Source organism: Ambystoma mexicanum, chromosome 3q (assembly GCF_040938575.1).
Source record: "Ambystoma mexicanum isolate Mex_15411 chromosome 3q, UKY_AmexF1_1, whole genome shotgun sequence".
In the NCBI taxonomy this organism is placed as follows: domain Eukaryota; kingdom Metazoa; phylum Chordata; class Amphibia; order Caudata; family Ambystomatidae; genus Ambystoma; species Ambystoma mexicanum.
The window spans coordinates 424,873,506-424,888,701 of NC_090926.1; the positions used below are offsets into that span (position 1 = coordinate 424,873,506).

At 42.2% G+C, this 15,196-nt stretch overlaps 1 protein-coding gene across 4 annotated transcripts in view; it reads right to left on the bottom strand.

The window, feature by feature from the left end:
- Positions 1–238: 238 nt before the first annotated feature.
- Positions 239–15,196, bottom strand: part of PCDH1 (protocadherin 1) — a 635,879-nt gene continuing 620,921 nt past the window's right edge. For 2 of the 4 annotated variants that reach the window (XM_069654113.1, XM_069654112.1), the window contains exon 5: positions 239–9,847. In XM_069654113.1, the coding sequence (XP_069510214.1) occupies positions 9,420–9,847 (428 nt within the window). In that variant the 3' untranslated portion in view covers positions 239–9,419. The remainder of the gene's footprint in view (positions 9,848–15,196) is intronic. The other 2 variants (XM_069654115.1, XM_069654114.1) reach the window with 2 other exon arrangements.

Sequence of the window (15,196 nt, forward strand, 5' to 3'; positions counted from 1 at the left end):
CCAAGCTGCATTCAAGGAATCCAATAAAGTCAACAAGACCTCCAGTAATAAGTGTGGCCATATGAAAAGAATAATGAATGAAACGCAAAGAAATGTATGAAACCCATTTTTGCCTGAGGATAAAATATTTTGCCTACAAAAACGTTTTGGAAAAATATGGATTTTAGAACAATGATAGCTGACTGTTTAGACAAAATACTCTCATAGAAGTCACTTAACAGGGAAGAGAGAAGGAAGATAGGTTTTGACACTTTTATTGTAAAGCTTTTCAGAAGGAATAATTACAATGGAATTTCTTCATTTGACAGCTCAGCAAACAAAACAAAAAATATTTAAAATAAAACGGAAATACATGTTAAAAAACAGTATCTTGTTTACCCAGTCATGCTCACTGATTGAAACAAAAATAATTACAAACCAACAGATTGTGATTACAGCGCAGGAAGGAATACAAATAAAATGGTTGGCCTGGTTGAACACAAAATGGAGAGAGGTGAAGGGGGGCATTTGAAAATGGAAAGGTCTCCCCCCTACCTCCAGCCAAAATCATAAAAATAAACCCACTTGTGGAGTCACTCGGAAATGCATCACATTTATATCAATACAACGTTAGCAATAGTTTTTTCTGATTATACATATTTTACCCATCTTAAAAATAGTGTACATACTCTGCCATAGTATTTCTTCGATGTTTATCTTTTTAAAAAAAGCTACACTTGCATGTACATAGAACTGTACAGGAAACAAGGCATTATCACAAGCAATTAAATTAACATTTTCTGTATAAATAGAAACACTGAAGCTTGGACACAGTTTGATTTCCTTTTTTTAAAATATTTTTCCTTTTTCATTTAGTAGTCTTCGACGTCGTACTTGTCTTCCAATTTCCCTGGAGGCTGTGATGTGCTGCCGTGGGCAGCAGCTGCCTCCCATTCCTTTGGTATCTCCCCCTTTTCCGCTCAATCCCGTTTTGTCCTAGTGCAGTGCTAAATTGTGAACAAAACGACCCCCCTTCATCACACCCTACCTCCTTGCATCACTTACACTTTCATAAAACCTCCACCAGCCATAGAATTCTTTAAATGTGGTTCTTACTGTTTTCTGATCTCCTCAACCTTTGACTAGCTAGTAAACCATTCAATTTTCCTGAAAACAGTAAAATCCTGCAGTAAAGATCTCCCCATTATCTACTTCCATGTCTCCAATGACATCCTTTCTTAAGCATTTCACAACCACATAATCCAGGAATAGATTGGCAATGTCTCCTTGGATGCATCAAAACGTGTTTTAGATTTACTTGATTTGTATAGGCCTATAATCAAGCCCACTTCAAAGTGCTTGGAGGAATGGGTGGAAAGGCCTGTCGACAGCTGCACACTCGCATCTTGAGAAACATGGCAGCTGTCTATAAGGCAAGCCCTTCAATTAATTAGTATATCGAGATGACACTCGGGAAACCACAAAGCCATGTCTTATATGGAGTTGATAATGTAATCCATTAATTATTAATTATTTAACAAGTATAGCAACATTCAGTTCATACGCTTGTTGAATAATGGAGAACAACTCCCTTTTCTTAAGAATTTTGGGGAGAACTTACTTCACTTCGTTGGCCTTTTGGGACTCCCGATTTACAGACCTGAAAAGGTTTCTATGTTAAGAAGGCCGCCAAACATATACACTGAGTGGAACTCCCCACAGGAAGGGAGCTTTTCTAACTCTGGAATCCATAATATTAAAACCCATGTCAGATTGCAAAGAAATGATGCCTTCACTGTACCATGCACGTTCCACATTTGCATTGGGGTTCATCGTGGCAAGTTCACAATTGTAAGGCTAAAAACAAGCATGCAAGAGGGAAAGAAGGTAAAGACTGTTTCCAGAGAAGGCTTACAAGTTATCCTCTCTCAAGGCTTAAGGCTGTACATGGGACTTTATCTAGGTAGTGCTCTAGTGAGGACTATGCTAGTCTGTGTACTGTATTCTGAAATTTAGTGCATCAGTATTTGTGCCGCGGGTGTGGTTGATGCTAACCGGGTTCACGCAATTTGTGAGTGTTCTTTATGAAAAATGTGGATACATATGAACATGTATCAATTAAAGCCAAGGTCTGGATATGGCTGTTTTCCTGAAACCAAATTAAGCATTCACTCAAACTTAGTTCCATGTTAATACCTACAGATGTGTACTGTGCCCAACAACAAATGTGCCATAGCCCTTCTATGTTTGACAAAAATCAGGGTGCCATAAATGTGTATTTCTTTTTTGGAACAATTGAGTCAGGGACTTGGTGCACAATTGTCTAATAGAGCCTTCCTGCACAATCCACATGCATGTTCCAAAGTATCATTGCCGAAGTGAAAGGGACAGACAGGCCATGTCTATTGCAAACCTGTGCCCCTAAACGCTGTGTATCCAACAGTGTCTTCTTTATAGCTCCTAAGGTGCAAGCCCGGTGACTGCAGACATTAAGGGTCTTAAGTAAATTGGAAACGTCAGGCTCGGCAGTGGATAGCATTTTAGGTTTTGGCTTTTCTAACCATTTCTTAGCTATTTTACTTTTGGAGTACACCAAATGTTCAGTTAGCTACAAAATATCCAGAGTGTGAAATGTGGGTACTTAAAATAGCCACTGAATTGTAGCCTCTGTCTTTATCATTAAAGGTATTTGCTCTGCCACTATGTGAAAAATGTGTACACACTTTCCATACACCTGTCTGCCCAATTTGAAAGTGCCAGACTTCTAAAATCCCAGCTTTTAAGAAAAGAAAAACTCTTACAGCAAAAAACATTTCAACCAAGGTTGCTGTGACATAGCTCAGGTGTGGAGGAGAGTAAAATATGGGGCGGACAGGAAGTCAAATGAAAATAAACAAAGAAACATTTTCTTAAAGTATGCAATATAAACATTGGGGGAGAAGAAATCAAAGGCTTCAACGAGTTATCTGTGCAGTGCCTCCCAAAACTCTTCCCACGTATAATATTAGAGAAACGCAGTTTTAACAGCTGAGCTGGTGAAGTGCAGGTTTACGTTCTAAACTGCTGCTATAAAGGAAAGTAACTCGCACTTCACAGATGTCACCACCTTCTGAACAGATCCCCACCAACAGATCCCCACCAACAGACCTTCCGAGAAGGTAGCTTTGCAAAATCACATGTTGTGATATACTGAACTGGAGACTAGGGGCAGCTGAACATCATGCACTTAAGCTCATGAACATATCTCTGCATTAAAGACCTCCAGATGCAAGTAGGAACCTGTACTTCGGCAGGTCCTGCTAGTCACTGCCCACAACTGGCTTTGCATTGCACACTGCAGCTTTGTTGTAAAAAACAAAAGAAACCGGTCGATCAGGCAGATTTTGATAGACATCAACTGCTCCAGAGACAGCATCAACCTCTTCAAGCCAGGTACAGTCACAGACAATGACCAAACAACAAAGATTCAAGGTACTCAGTGATCCACACCAGCTGTCACTCTACAAATGTCCCCACTTGAACACCAGCACTTTGTGAACTACTAAATTAGAAGCCTGGCTTCCCAATTGCCTTTTCCATAGGTGTCAAACAGTACTTTAATGAGTTGAATGCACCAGGGGAAGACCACGTTGACATCTGAGATTTCAACCTCAAATAACTTATGTTGTTGACTCCCCGATGTTCTTACAATAATACAAATCCAACAAGGATCCAATGGGAGTTAACCAGAAGTTGCAGATAACGTGTAAGGTGGCTCTTCAAGTCCATCATAGAGCTTTTTTATTCATTCATATAATCGAAGCCAGGGTGTCCCTTATTTATTGTTTTGGAATGTCTGAGAGTCGAGCTAACTAAAGGTTTATTTGGGTTGGATTCGGATTATATATTCCTTTGTCACAAACGGGGTTTGTAGCAGACTGCTTTGAAATAAAATCTGTTCACAGGAACTTGGTTCTGATAGTAGATATGACATGGTGCCAGCACTAACCAAAGTTGTTTTATAAAATTAATTCTGAGAAGAAGCCCTTATATGCACCTCGGCAATACAAAGCCATTAATCATTGATATGAAGAATTACCTCTCCACTTTTCGACTTTGTACTGGGTGGAAAAGTAATGGTATTGCATAAAAATGGGGCCGATAACTTCTGCCATCTCGGTTTATGACTGTGCCTTGTAGATTTGTAATTTCTAGATGGAAGAGTGACTTCAAATAAAGAAACAGGACTATGGGGGAGAGGAGAAAATGGGGCTCCAGTGACACCAACAGGAGTGTTTTTCAGGGGATTTGAGAAGGGCTGCACCAAAGCTATTCTCCTCAGATCATACACATGGCACTGCAAGAAACCAGATTGTGTTCACGCAAAGCAGTCACATGAATAACTCTACTCCGAGCAGTGGACAGTGCTATAGCTCTATGTATTAACATTGTATTCCATGGTAAATGAATTAGGACACAACGTGGGGCAATGTCAGGCATGGGTATACTGGCTCGGCTTTCAAAGACAATCCTCCAGCAGAGACCTCAGAAGCAACCCTCCAAAGGGCATGTCTGTACGGACTGATGGAAGAAATAATGGGAAAGAGAAGACCTCAGTCTCAGGCAGGGAGCGCAACAGATTTTGGGGTGGCTTAAAATAGCCACGGAAAGCCATAAAATCACTGAAGTGTGACAGGGGGGCGGAACATTGGTGGAAGATCTATAACATTTAGTTCCTTTGGATAGCGATAATGATTTAAAAATTAAAATATTTATTTACAAAAATGACAAAGCTAGAAGAGAATGCACCTCTGCGCTAATGCACATTATCAATCCTAGAAGGCCACAAGATCAGATCAGTTCTGTTCTAATGACAGCTGTTCACACCACCTTCCCTCCGGCCACCCCCATTTAATCTTTTCACCACACTCTGAGATTGGGGCATCAAAGAGTACTGTGAGCAGGTCCGTGGCTTCAGGAATGCTTTTGAGCAATGGCCTATGTGTCACACATTTGGCCACATTCATTGCAGACACAAGTATGCCTTTTCTATGCCTTTCCTCAAAATGAATCATACAAAAGGCACTAGGTTACTTAACCCGTTACGACCAGTATCCCTCTAGTAGTTGATGAATGGCATTCTCGGCCAAAAGCTTTAAAGAAGGAGGGTTTGTCTTTTTATAAGGCTATCAATGTATATAATTGAAAGTAAGTTGGAAGTGGTAAAGAAACAAATGCGTCCCTATCTGCGTGTCTGTTCATTTGAAGATCTTCAGCTTACCTCGAAGGAAGACACAAATGGTATTCATAACACTGACTTCATGTAGGTTTTTATGGTTCGATGTCTTGGAAATCCCCCACAACCAGACAAAAACGTTTTGAGAAATCGGTACCTAGTGATTGTGCCTCTTGTAGGGTCCTTTCATGGGATGAAAGGAGTCTGGGACATGATGAATGCCTGCTATAGACGCAGCTCACATCCGACCAGTTAGAGACTGCAGTCCACCCTTGCAAAATTGCCGTTTATTCGCTCATAGTGTTTAGAATGCTGCAAAATAAGCCTCACGTCCATAATAAAACCAGAGGGAATATAAATCACTTAGTATCACAAAGGATGGAGGTTAAGTCACTGGAATCGGCCACCACTTCAGAAGGACAGGCTGCCAAAGAGAAGCGAAGCTATAACCAAATTCAAAAAGCAGGCAAGTTGTAAGTGTGGGGAACCCACCCAAGAGGACCCTTCATTCATATTCAGGAGCCTATGAAGGCATCAGAGGTACACACGAGTAACCCCAATCCAAGCCCACACAGCTAAATCCCAGGGATACAGTAGAACTGAAGAAGCAACCAAGCTACCAATTGTCAAATTGTCAAAAGAGTGAGTTTTAAGGGGGTGGGCGGGGTGCAGAATGACAGATGATTTTTCCAATACACAGATTCGCATGCAAAACAGCCATGGTGTAGCCACTCTGTCCATCCTAAAAAGGACACACAAAAAACATGTCTGGCCTTATACATCGTAAACGTCTACCCTCTAACAAGTGTAAACAGTGATACCTGCCTTCACGCTAAAAGCAGATGAAGGTGCAGAATAGGCATCTCAAAGCACTAATGTAAACATGACAGCAACGAAACAATTCCAATGTTAACAGCAAGAAAGCAACCTGCATGGAAACGCAAGCCAACCAATAGCAGATGCTCTAAGATAATATATACACATATACATACATATGTATATAAAATCCCTCCCTTTCCATTTTAGTGATTCTGAAAACAGTTGTCCATTCCACTAAAACAGTAAAAACCTAAAAATAAAATTTCGAAAATGATATTTGCAATTATACATCTGAAAGCCTTAGTTCATACAACCAACAAACAAGCAGTGGCATTCGAAAGATGGTGGCTTTGGCCAAACATCCAAAACGAATGTACTTTTTATTTTTAAACACTGACTTTAAAGCGCCTCAGATACCTGTGACGATGGATTCTAGAAATATGACGGCCCCACACCTAGGCATGCTTGTGATAGTCCTACAAATAAACACTACAAAGCGAGGTACACATTCTCATGGCTGGACAATGGCATCTTCAACTTGTTGAACACATCCGGCTGTTGTACAAGTGGCACAGAAGCCTGCTAAGCATCATTTGTTTCAAAGATCTTTCACCCAACTTCAACCCAAGCAGCAAGAACCCCAACCACCATTCCTTGCCGATTTGAAAGAAATGGTGGGCCTCGGCTGACAGTAAATCCAATGGTGGCTGTCTGCCACAAGCATGGGGAATTTCCAGCAGTCGGCTGAGGTGAGCGAGATGTGGAAGCACAACAGAGCTGCCCCAATTACCATCAGTACTGGCTCCTTCCAATGGGGTGACAGTAATACAAATGGAATGGAAGATCAATTGCAGGGGCCACTCGAAGACAATTAACATGTGCTTCATTGTTCATGGTCTGCAGAGAGTCTCACTGCTGGAAGAGTGGCTAAGGAAAAGCAGCTATCACATATACCTGTCCCCTAGCACGTGACCAGTTTAAGGCATCAAAGCTAGTGCTAGGAAAGAGGTGCAGCGTGGCCTAAGGCAGAAGACATTGTGTCCAGAGTTTATTTGCCTGGCATATTGGATGAATGAACTCCCAAAATGAAATAGCTATGCTAGAGCAGAAAGACTAGGATAGAAGTGCAAGTCCGGCATCTGCAGGTTAAAGCCAGTGTGGTGAAGTGATCCTCACGAGAAAAGACCTAAGGTTTCTGACCAACCTGCTCATGTCCTTCCACTAGGAATCACTATTCGGGACAGTGGAATGGCATTTACCACTCATTAAATAACCGTCCTAAATTGCTGCAGGATACTACCCTTCCCTCATCAACCCAGGGATAGGATGAAAGCATTGGATATATGGCAATACCTCCATTAAATGTTGCCCAATAGAATTTAGTAAACTCAGTGGTGATGCCTTCAGATGCTTGGTGATGGGGATGCATCGTTACATAATGTTAGCACCACCATCCCCAAGGTAATGATGTCTGGTCAGTTGGATAGGGCAGGTTGGATGCTATGGTTCTTCCTTACATAAAATACAGCCAATTATATTTCTTACATTGATCAGATTGATTTTGACTCTGAACTGGTGCATTTAGAATTGAAGTATCACTGCCCTGCTGTCTACTTGATATTGCAGCTATATGATGTAGGTTTATGTCAGGCATAGTGAGTGCCTTCTACTGAAATACAGCACACAAGCAGAACCTTTATACTCCTCACATTCTTAGGTTGGCTAGGGCACCAGAGAGACACAATGCCTAAAGAAACAGCCAAAATCTTACAAAAGATTATGAATTAGAGAATCCTTTGTAAAAATGTTTATTAAATGCACCCTGCTTTTAGATTATAACTTTTTCTTTAAAGGAAGAAATTCACTTAACAAAAAACGTTCCTATGAGCAGAATCTTATTTCTTGCTCCAGTTATTTTTTTGTTCGTTTCTTTTAATCTGACCATCGAAAGCCTGGACTCCAAACAACTCAAACTTTTTTGCACTGTTTAACCATCAGCTTATCTTAAAGATATCTGGTATGGACAATGAAATTCCAAGCTAGACCAATGCTGGCGCTGGTTAGTCATCTGCACCTAGCCTTGTGCTTCGTAGCTAGCCTAACATTCTGAGAAACCTATTTATAATTAATGCTCTATTTGGCTGGGTTGATGTGGCACATCTTCAAGGTGGAAGTAGAGCATAGTTTTCACAAGACTTAATCTATGACAGGAGGACAACCCAGAAAGCAGTGTAAAGAAGCACCATTGCTTTGGAATGACTATGGCAACGTGATCTCAAAATTCATGGGGCGGATGGCTCGGCATAACATCTCCCTGTTTCTCCTCTTTGCTATGGACTTTCTTCCTTATATACAACATAGAACAAAAAGACAGCAGCATAGAATTCTCCATCCTGCCCAACACCCTCCCATGACATGTACATTCCTCGCTCTCTGTCGGCTGCAGCCACACGGCTGGAACACTGACACCTTCCCTGTGGGGTCATTTTCAAATCAAAAAGTTCTACAGCGATAGAAGTGTAAAATCAGGCAGAAGACATGTTTCATCATTCAAAAGGATAGTATTTACAGAACTCTACAGTAAAAGCTGAGACCGGCGTCAGATCCTTCCCTGCTGCGTGGATACGACTGAAGATCCCAAACAGAAAGTGGCTGTCTAGAGTAGGACCTACTTCTCCACTCCTACCTGTACCTGTAGTAGATGGCACCAATGGTTTTCTTCACTATCCCTTCTACTAACTAGACCAACTGGATTTAAGTGCACGTGTGCATTACCACCGATGTGCAACTCGCGCTGCCTTCTCCTGTGAAGTTGTCTATGAGAGCATTGAAATTGCCCCGTTCCCTTGTTCTGTATGCATGAAGAGCACCTTGAAACAACCCGCTGCTGACTGTTGCTACGCCAGAGGAAGTAGTCTTGGTACCCTTCACTCTCACCCTCCAAGATAGTCTTTGGCAGAGTCCTAGGCACGCAACACACACCAGCAGCAGTTTTCGGGTCACTTTGCCCGCTTTAAGATCCATTCTGTGAAGATCTGAAATCACCTGGAAACAGTTAATCTAAAAACGTGCGGCTACCCTTTCACCACCGATGATCTTTCCTTCATTAAGACATCACCATTGGTGTAATATCACCATTGGTGCTGCTGTTGAAAAATGAAAAGGTGGAAAAACCTTTATATGGACCAATAAAACATCAGATGCTTTTGTCGTCGTTGCTTTTTTGATTTTTTTTTGAATATTTTCATCATTTTTTGTCAAAGTCTCTTTGTTAAAAGTTCGCCTGAAAAGGTTCCACTTGGATTCACAGCACTTCGTCCTCCTGTTGTCACCTTCCCTCCACCCTCAAAGTTTACGGTCCCCATTCCCATCCGCCCTCGGATAAAGGGTGGCTGAAAAATAAAGCTCATAGATATATCTCCCGCTTGGTGTTGTGGGACGGTGGAGCCGTCGTGGCTTGCTGGAAGTCAGAGGTCTGTGTGAGCGGGATGTCCTCTATTGGAGAGGCTTTGCAGGGCTCATGGCTGCTATTCGTGAAGGCACTGTACGTGGGCAGCACACGGATGTTGGCCATTTTGGTGGCAGTGCCATTGCCACTGCTGTGGTGGTTACTATTGCAACCACGTTCATCCGAGTTCCGGGGGCTTCCATTGCCAATCTGTTCCTGATTCCCCCGGTCTTGGTAAGGCACAAAAGTGGAGAGTTTGAGGGCGTTCTTGGGTCTCCGGCTGGGGGAGGACTGGCCAGGCATCCAGCAAGTGTCCGAGTGGCCATACTCTGTGCATTCCTGGGTGCAGTTCCCAGTCATGGCGACGTCGGGCAATGGTCTGGGACCTGAGAGGAAAGAGACACAAAACACAAGAAAGTCATTTAACATTTGTAAATAATAATTAAACAATCAAGCAACTTTAATGAAATTACATGGGCTTTTACTTTAAAAACTTGCAGCACCTCTTTCTTGCCTGATTATGTTACTCTCTACCTGGCTTCACTGCAGACATACCCTTTCATTTCAGCCTCTGATTTAGCTAAGTGTCACTTATCACTGTTCTGTTCAGTTAACCAACTTTCCTAAAACCACTTTCATTCAAAATAAGTCTCTCCTTGAGAGCATTGGCCAGCATGAAGCTTCCTCCCGAGTGACCTTCTCCAATTCCATTTTTTATAATGGGTAAAGTAAGTTGAGTAACTCCCCACTTGAAATACAGTGCAAACAGTGAATCAGCTTCAATATCCTGTGACTTGAATGTGGGCACCATGAAACTGATCAGATTGCTTAAATTCAGATTTGATCCACCTACCCAGCCAAATAGAGATTGCATAATTGACCAGTCAAAGAGTTTGGGCTACATCAGATCAGTTCGAGCTTCCTATCGAAATGCATTGGGGGAAAAGGCCTTTCTCCAACTTCCCATTGGACACATCATTATCTGCATCAGCACACAGTCGTTCATTGGCTAGACTGGTGTTACCCCAGCTCTCCACTGATTTGCATTGGGGGATCTACTTCTAATCCACTGAAGATTTGTTGGACCCAATGAACCTGCTGCAAACCTTAAATTCATTCAGGCAACTCACAGAACATAGAAAAGAGACTGCACCATCTTGCATTCCACAATAATGCATTGCATTTTGAATTTGTATTTATTTGAGCCATAAGTCAAGCACATTGAGCAGAAATGTTGTACGTGAAAGCAGTAAATGTGAGTAGAGCAACCCCGGGCAGGGTGCTTTGCAAAAAAGCCATGTGACTTAAGTAGATTGAACATTGATTTGAGATACAAACTATCAACATATGATTTGTATTATAATCAGATTGTGATATTATTTATATTGGGGGAGGGGAAATGATTTGGGAAGAGAATTTCTCTGCTGGCTTCCATTGCTCCTTTCCTAGAAGAGCATGGATGGCCGTTATGAAAACTGAAGTTATGTTTTTGACTTCTGAAGGTAAGGAGTTCCAGGAGTGGGGCGCAAGGAGGGTGAAGGAGCAGGGGGTAGTGCAGGGGGAATGTAGTACTTCGATTTGGTAGGGCTTGTGATCCCGGGTATGAGGAGTTGAGTAGAGAGCTAGTGATGACCAGTTAAGGTGGAGCCATTCCATGAGTAGAATAGGGTTTGAAGAAGCCTTTGATGTTGCATAGAGAGCAGGCTCAGGTGAAGCTGATGAGCAGATGTAGGATTGAAGCTTAAGAGGTTGTAGAGTGAGTTGCCATCTTCAGAATGGTATTGAGAAGGAGGAGGTGTAGATGAGAAGTCCCAGGAGGAAGCTAGAATAATAAGCGAGCTGAAGACCAGAGTAGGATTCAAAGCTCTGTAGAATGGCATTTCAGGGGGGGACTAGTCTTGTGACTATTCAGAGTAATTAAGCTGTCCACTGTGATAGGGAAGGTAATGAATTGTGGGTGGTTTAGTTCTCTGCCCATGAAGACCCAAGGCTCTACATTCATCTCGGAAAATGAATATTTCTTTGGTTTCTCCTATCACCCATTTACTAAAGAAACTGAAATGTGTGTCATTCATCCCAACCTATCCTCCTGTATGTCCAACTATTTCTCCACCATTTGTCATTGGATGGCAATTCGGGGTCTCACGTTTAACTCTCCAAGACTGAAGTTTCTACCTCAAAGCTGACAATGGCCCACAACACTCCTCCCCAATAGCACCCCCAGTCACCCCTAGCTCCCCAACATCACGGGATATCCAATTGTTCATAAGGCCCAGTCGATCTCCTTATTTGGATTCTTGGGAATCGGGCATCATAAGGGTGATCCATGCCTCAGTGATTCTCAAAAACGTCAAATAAGTTAGCAAGGAACGTCATTTTGATTGAGTGGCATTGGGCATTCCAAAGCCCAAGGTAAAGATGCGGGTGGCATGCTTCTTTTCTACCTGGTCACATTGCACAGGCACACACTATAGAATCTGCAGTGCTGAGCCAGTTTGGGTGGGTATCTGGGGCTAGCACATAAAAAGGTTTTGACAATTAACACCTGTATGAAATTCAGAAGATCCAACGCTGCTGTGGACCTCGTAGACTGATACTTAATTTCCGATTGGTCCGTGTATTGGAGTATCTCCTTCCACCCCAGTCCTATGCATACGCTTGACAGTGCCCAATCATTTCGAGAACAGTTTGTGATGTAATCCGATGAAAGTCACGGTTTGATGTAACTTTGTGAAAGGTTCCTGCAAGACTGCATGCTTCCACCAGACCGCCCAGTACAGCCTCTCGAGCGTCAAAACACAAAGGCCTAATTGCTATTCTTGCTTCACAACAAACCCCTGATGATCAGGGATCCGCCTGCCATGGCCCCTGGCTGCACAGCAGCTGCTTCCTACTCTCCCAGGAGCTGCTCGCGCCCCGCCCTGCATCCCCCTCAGGTCTCATCAGTGCCAATCGCGCTTGGTTCCCAACGGTGGCAAGAGGTGCAGGCGCCGCACAGTGTGCATTTCACTCTTCGCATAATTGTGTAATGTAGGTTGGTTCCATGGTCGTCCATCACATAGAAGGAGTAAATAGAAAATAAATGAAAACTCAGGATCCCTGGACCAAGTATGAATATGTAAATAAAGCGAAATTAATATGGAGATCGAAGATAATTTTTTAAGGTAAATTTCGACTTTCACAGAACAAACAAGTGCATCCTCCAGATAGGAAGGGCATCAATAAATGAAACACGAAGGACCAGTTGGCGGGCTGGCGGCAGAGAGAAGTACAGATTGTACACACAAACTATTATTACTACAAAGGCCTCTGGAGAATTTCGTGGTTCCACTGGGCCGACAGCAGTAATTAAATACTGACTAATTCTGTGAACGGAAGAGGGTTTAGGGACCCAAGACTCGAGCAGGCTGGGACTGTTGCAATCAGGACAAATCCATTGGGCCGCAGGCAGGTCTCACAGGAACATCAAGCTTAGCCACAGAGCACCTTGGAAAAAGCTCAGTGAAGCAGATGGGAAGTTGAACATGTCAGTAAGGTTGGAGAGGTAGGGATTAAGCATGTGTGCAGATCACATGCATAGAGTGAGGGGAAATCTCCACCCGCCTATAGGTAGTTGCCACAAAAACCGGAAATTCCAAATGTCCCGTTATATACCTCACATAAAAAAACAGGGCTACCTTTTTCATTAGTACTTCCACTCTTGGCAGGTAAGGCAATTTCGAAACTGAGATAGTCATTTGTCAAGTTCAGGAGTCAGGGTAAATTGGCAACGAAGACACAGACTTGTGCTATACACGTCCAGATAACAACACTACAGGCCAGAAGTCTGCAACCTTTGGCTCTCCAGATGTTCCGGATTACAATTCCCATGATATCTGGCTGACTGTGCTGGTTAGGGCTGAGAGTTGTATTGCAAACATCTGGAGAGGCAAAGGTTGCAGTCCCTAATATAGACCAGCATCCTCCTCGCCATTCACTTGAATGAAATGTGCCTACAGCCACATTTTAAAAAAACAACACTTATTTTCTATAAATATCTTTAGAGTGATACAGGAAAAAAAATCATTCAAATTAGGATTGCCTGCATATGTTAAAGACAAAAACAATTTAGAAGGAAGTTGACATAAATCAGTTGTTCCAAAGGTCGGAGCAGTAAACCGTAGAGTGCTTACATGGAAAAGCACTTCTTACTTTCAAGCAAAATTAATCCACTGACAATGTTAGGGACACAAGATCAGTGGAAATCGTACACCACATTGGCGCATCCCATTTACTTCACGTTACCTCGCCATGTAAGTACCTTGACGAAGCGGTAACCCCCAAGCTGAGTGAATTGAAGGTGGAATAGTCAACTAGACCAGCTGAAGTAATAAAGGTCCGGCTGCAGTAGTGGTGAAAAGCATAGTCACAAAAACATGGTATGGGTCAGAGACAGGGTCCTTCAGAGGTGGGTGTAATCCTCCTTACTAGCTTCACATTAGTTTCCAGCTATGCAATTGTATTACATTTTGCCAATGATGCATGCATTCTGATACCACTTGAGTTTTAGCTCCATGGTGGTGCTTTGACACCATCTGGGAGCGAGCCAAAGGGCAATATGATAGACAAAAACACAGGTGGATGGGCAGATGGGGAAATTGGAAAATGTTCAAAGATTCTAGTTTTTCTAAAAGGGATTCGTGCACAGACTTCCACCTGTCAGGTGGATCAGGTCTAGGACTGACTTTAAACCAAGTTTTCCTGGACTGAGAGACTGATTCCTATTTCAATAGATCATCCCCCTCGTTATAGTCAAACTTCCAATATCACAGTCCTCTGGATACTGTGTCTCTGACACTCAGATAAGAACAACGAAAAAGGTACAGACTCATATGATGGGAGAAACCAAAACTAAAGAAATGCAGCCTGGTGGAGTGGAGTAGAATGTAGATAATCAGGAATTCCAAGATCTACATGACCCTGAAAGAGAAAGCTGTTTTAAAATATTTAGCTTCCATTCCACCCAACACCGAGGTGTCTTGAAGTGGCTGTGTTGTGCCTTATTCAATTAACTTATAACTGTCCCAGTAATCTTCAAATCAACCACGGCAAATAAGGCTTTGGTGAAGATAACATTGGAGTGTGGCTGGTATGATTTTTCCTCTTGAATTTAATTATATTATATTGTTCCAATGGTCAGTGAAAGATTAAAAATAAACCACAAAGATGAGAACATATTTGAGATGCCCTTCAGACATCTCAGTTTTTATACTACCACAAATGTTCAGATAATTCACAGAACACACAAAATTTGCAGGTTGTGTGTACTCGGATTTTGGGTGTTCACTGGTTTTATATTAATTAACAGTCTGCCTTGGTTGGGGTCAATGATCTTTCATGATGGATAGCTTGAGGTATCAATGATGATTCTGGATGGACACCTGAAGTTATCCATCACGAAAGATCATTGACCCCAATCGGGGCCTTGACCATCAAAGGAATGATTATTTCTGGTTTGATGGTGGTGGTACTTTTTTTCTGGTCTAATTCAATGCTAATGTTTCTGCTTTTTGTAAGAGTATATTTTCTATGGATGGATGTTTCGATAGTTTCAATTATTTTCCTGGAAGAAATTCAGCTATTTTGATATTTCGGTTTGTTAGACCTTTATGATTACTTACGACTTGTTGAGCATGTTTTGGATTGGATTTGAGACTGCTAGGGGAGGATGTTTCTATTGCTATTATTCTACTTTT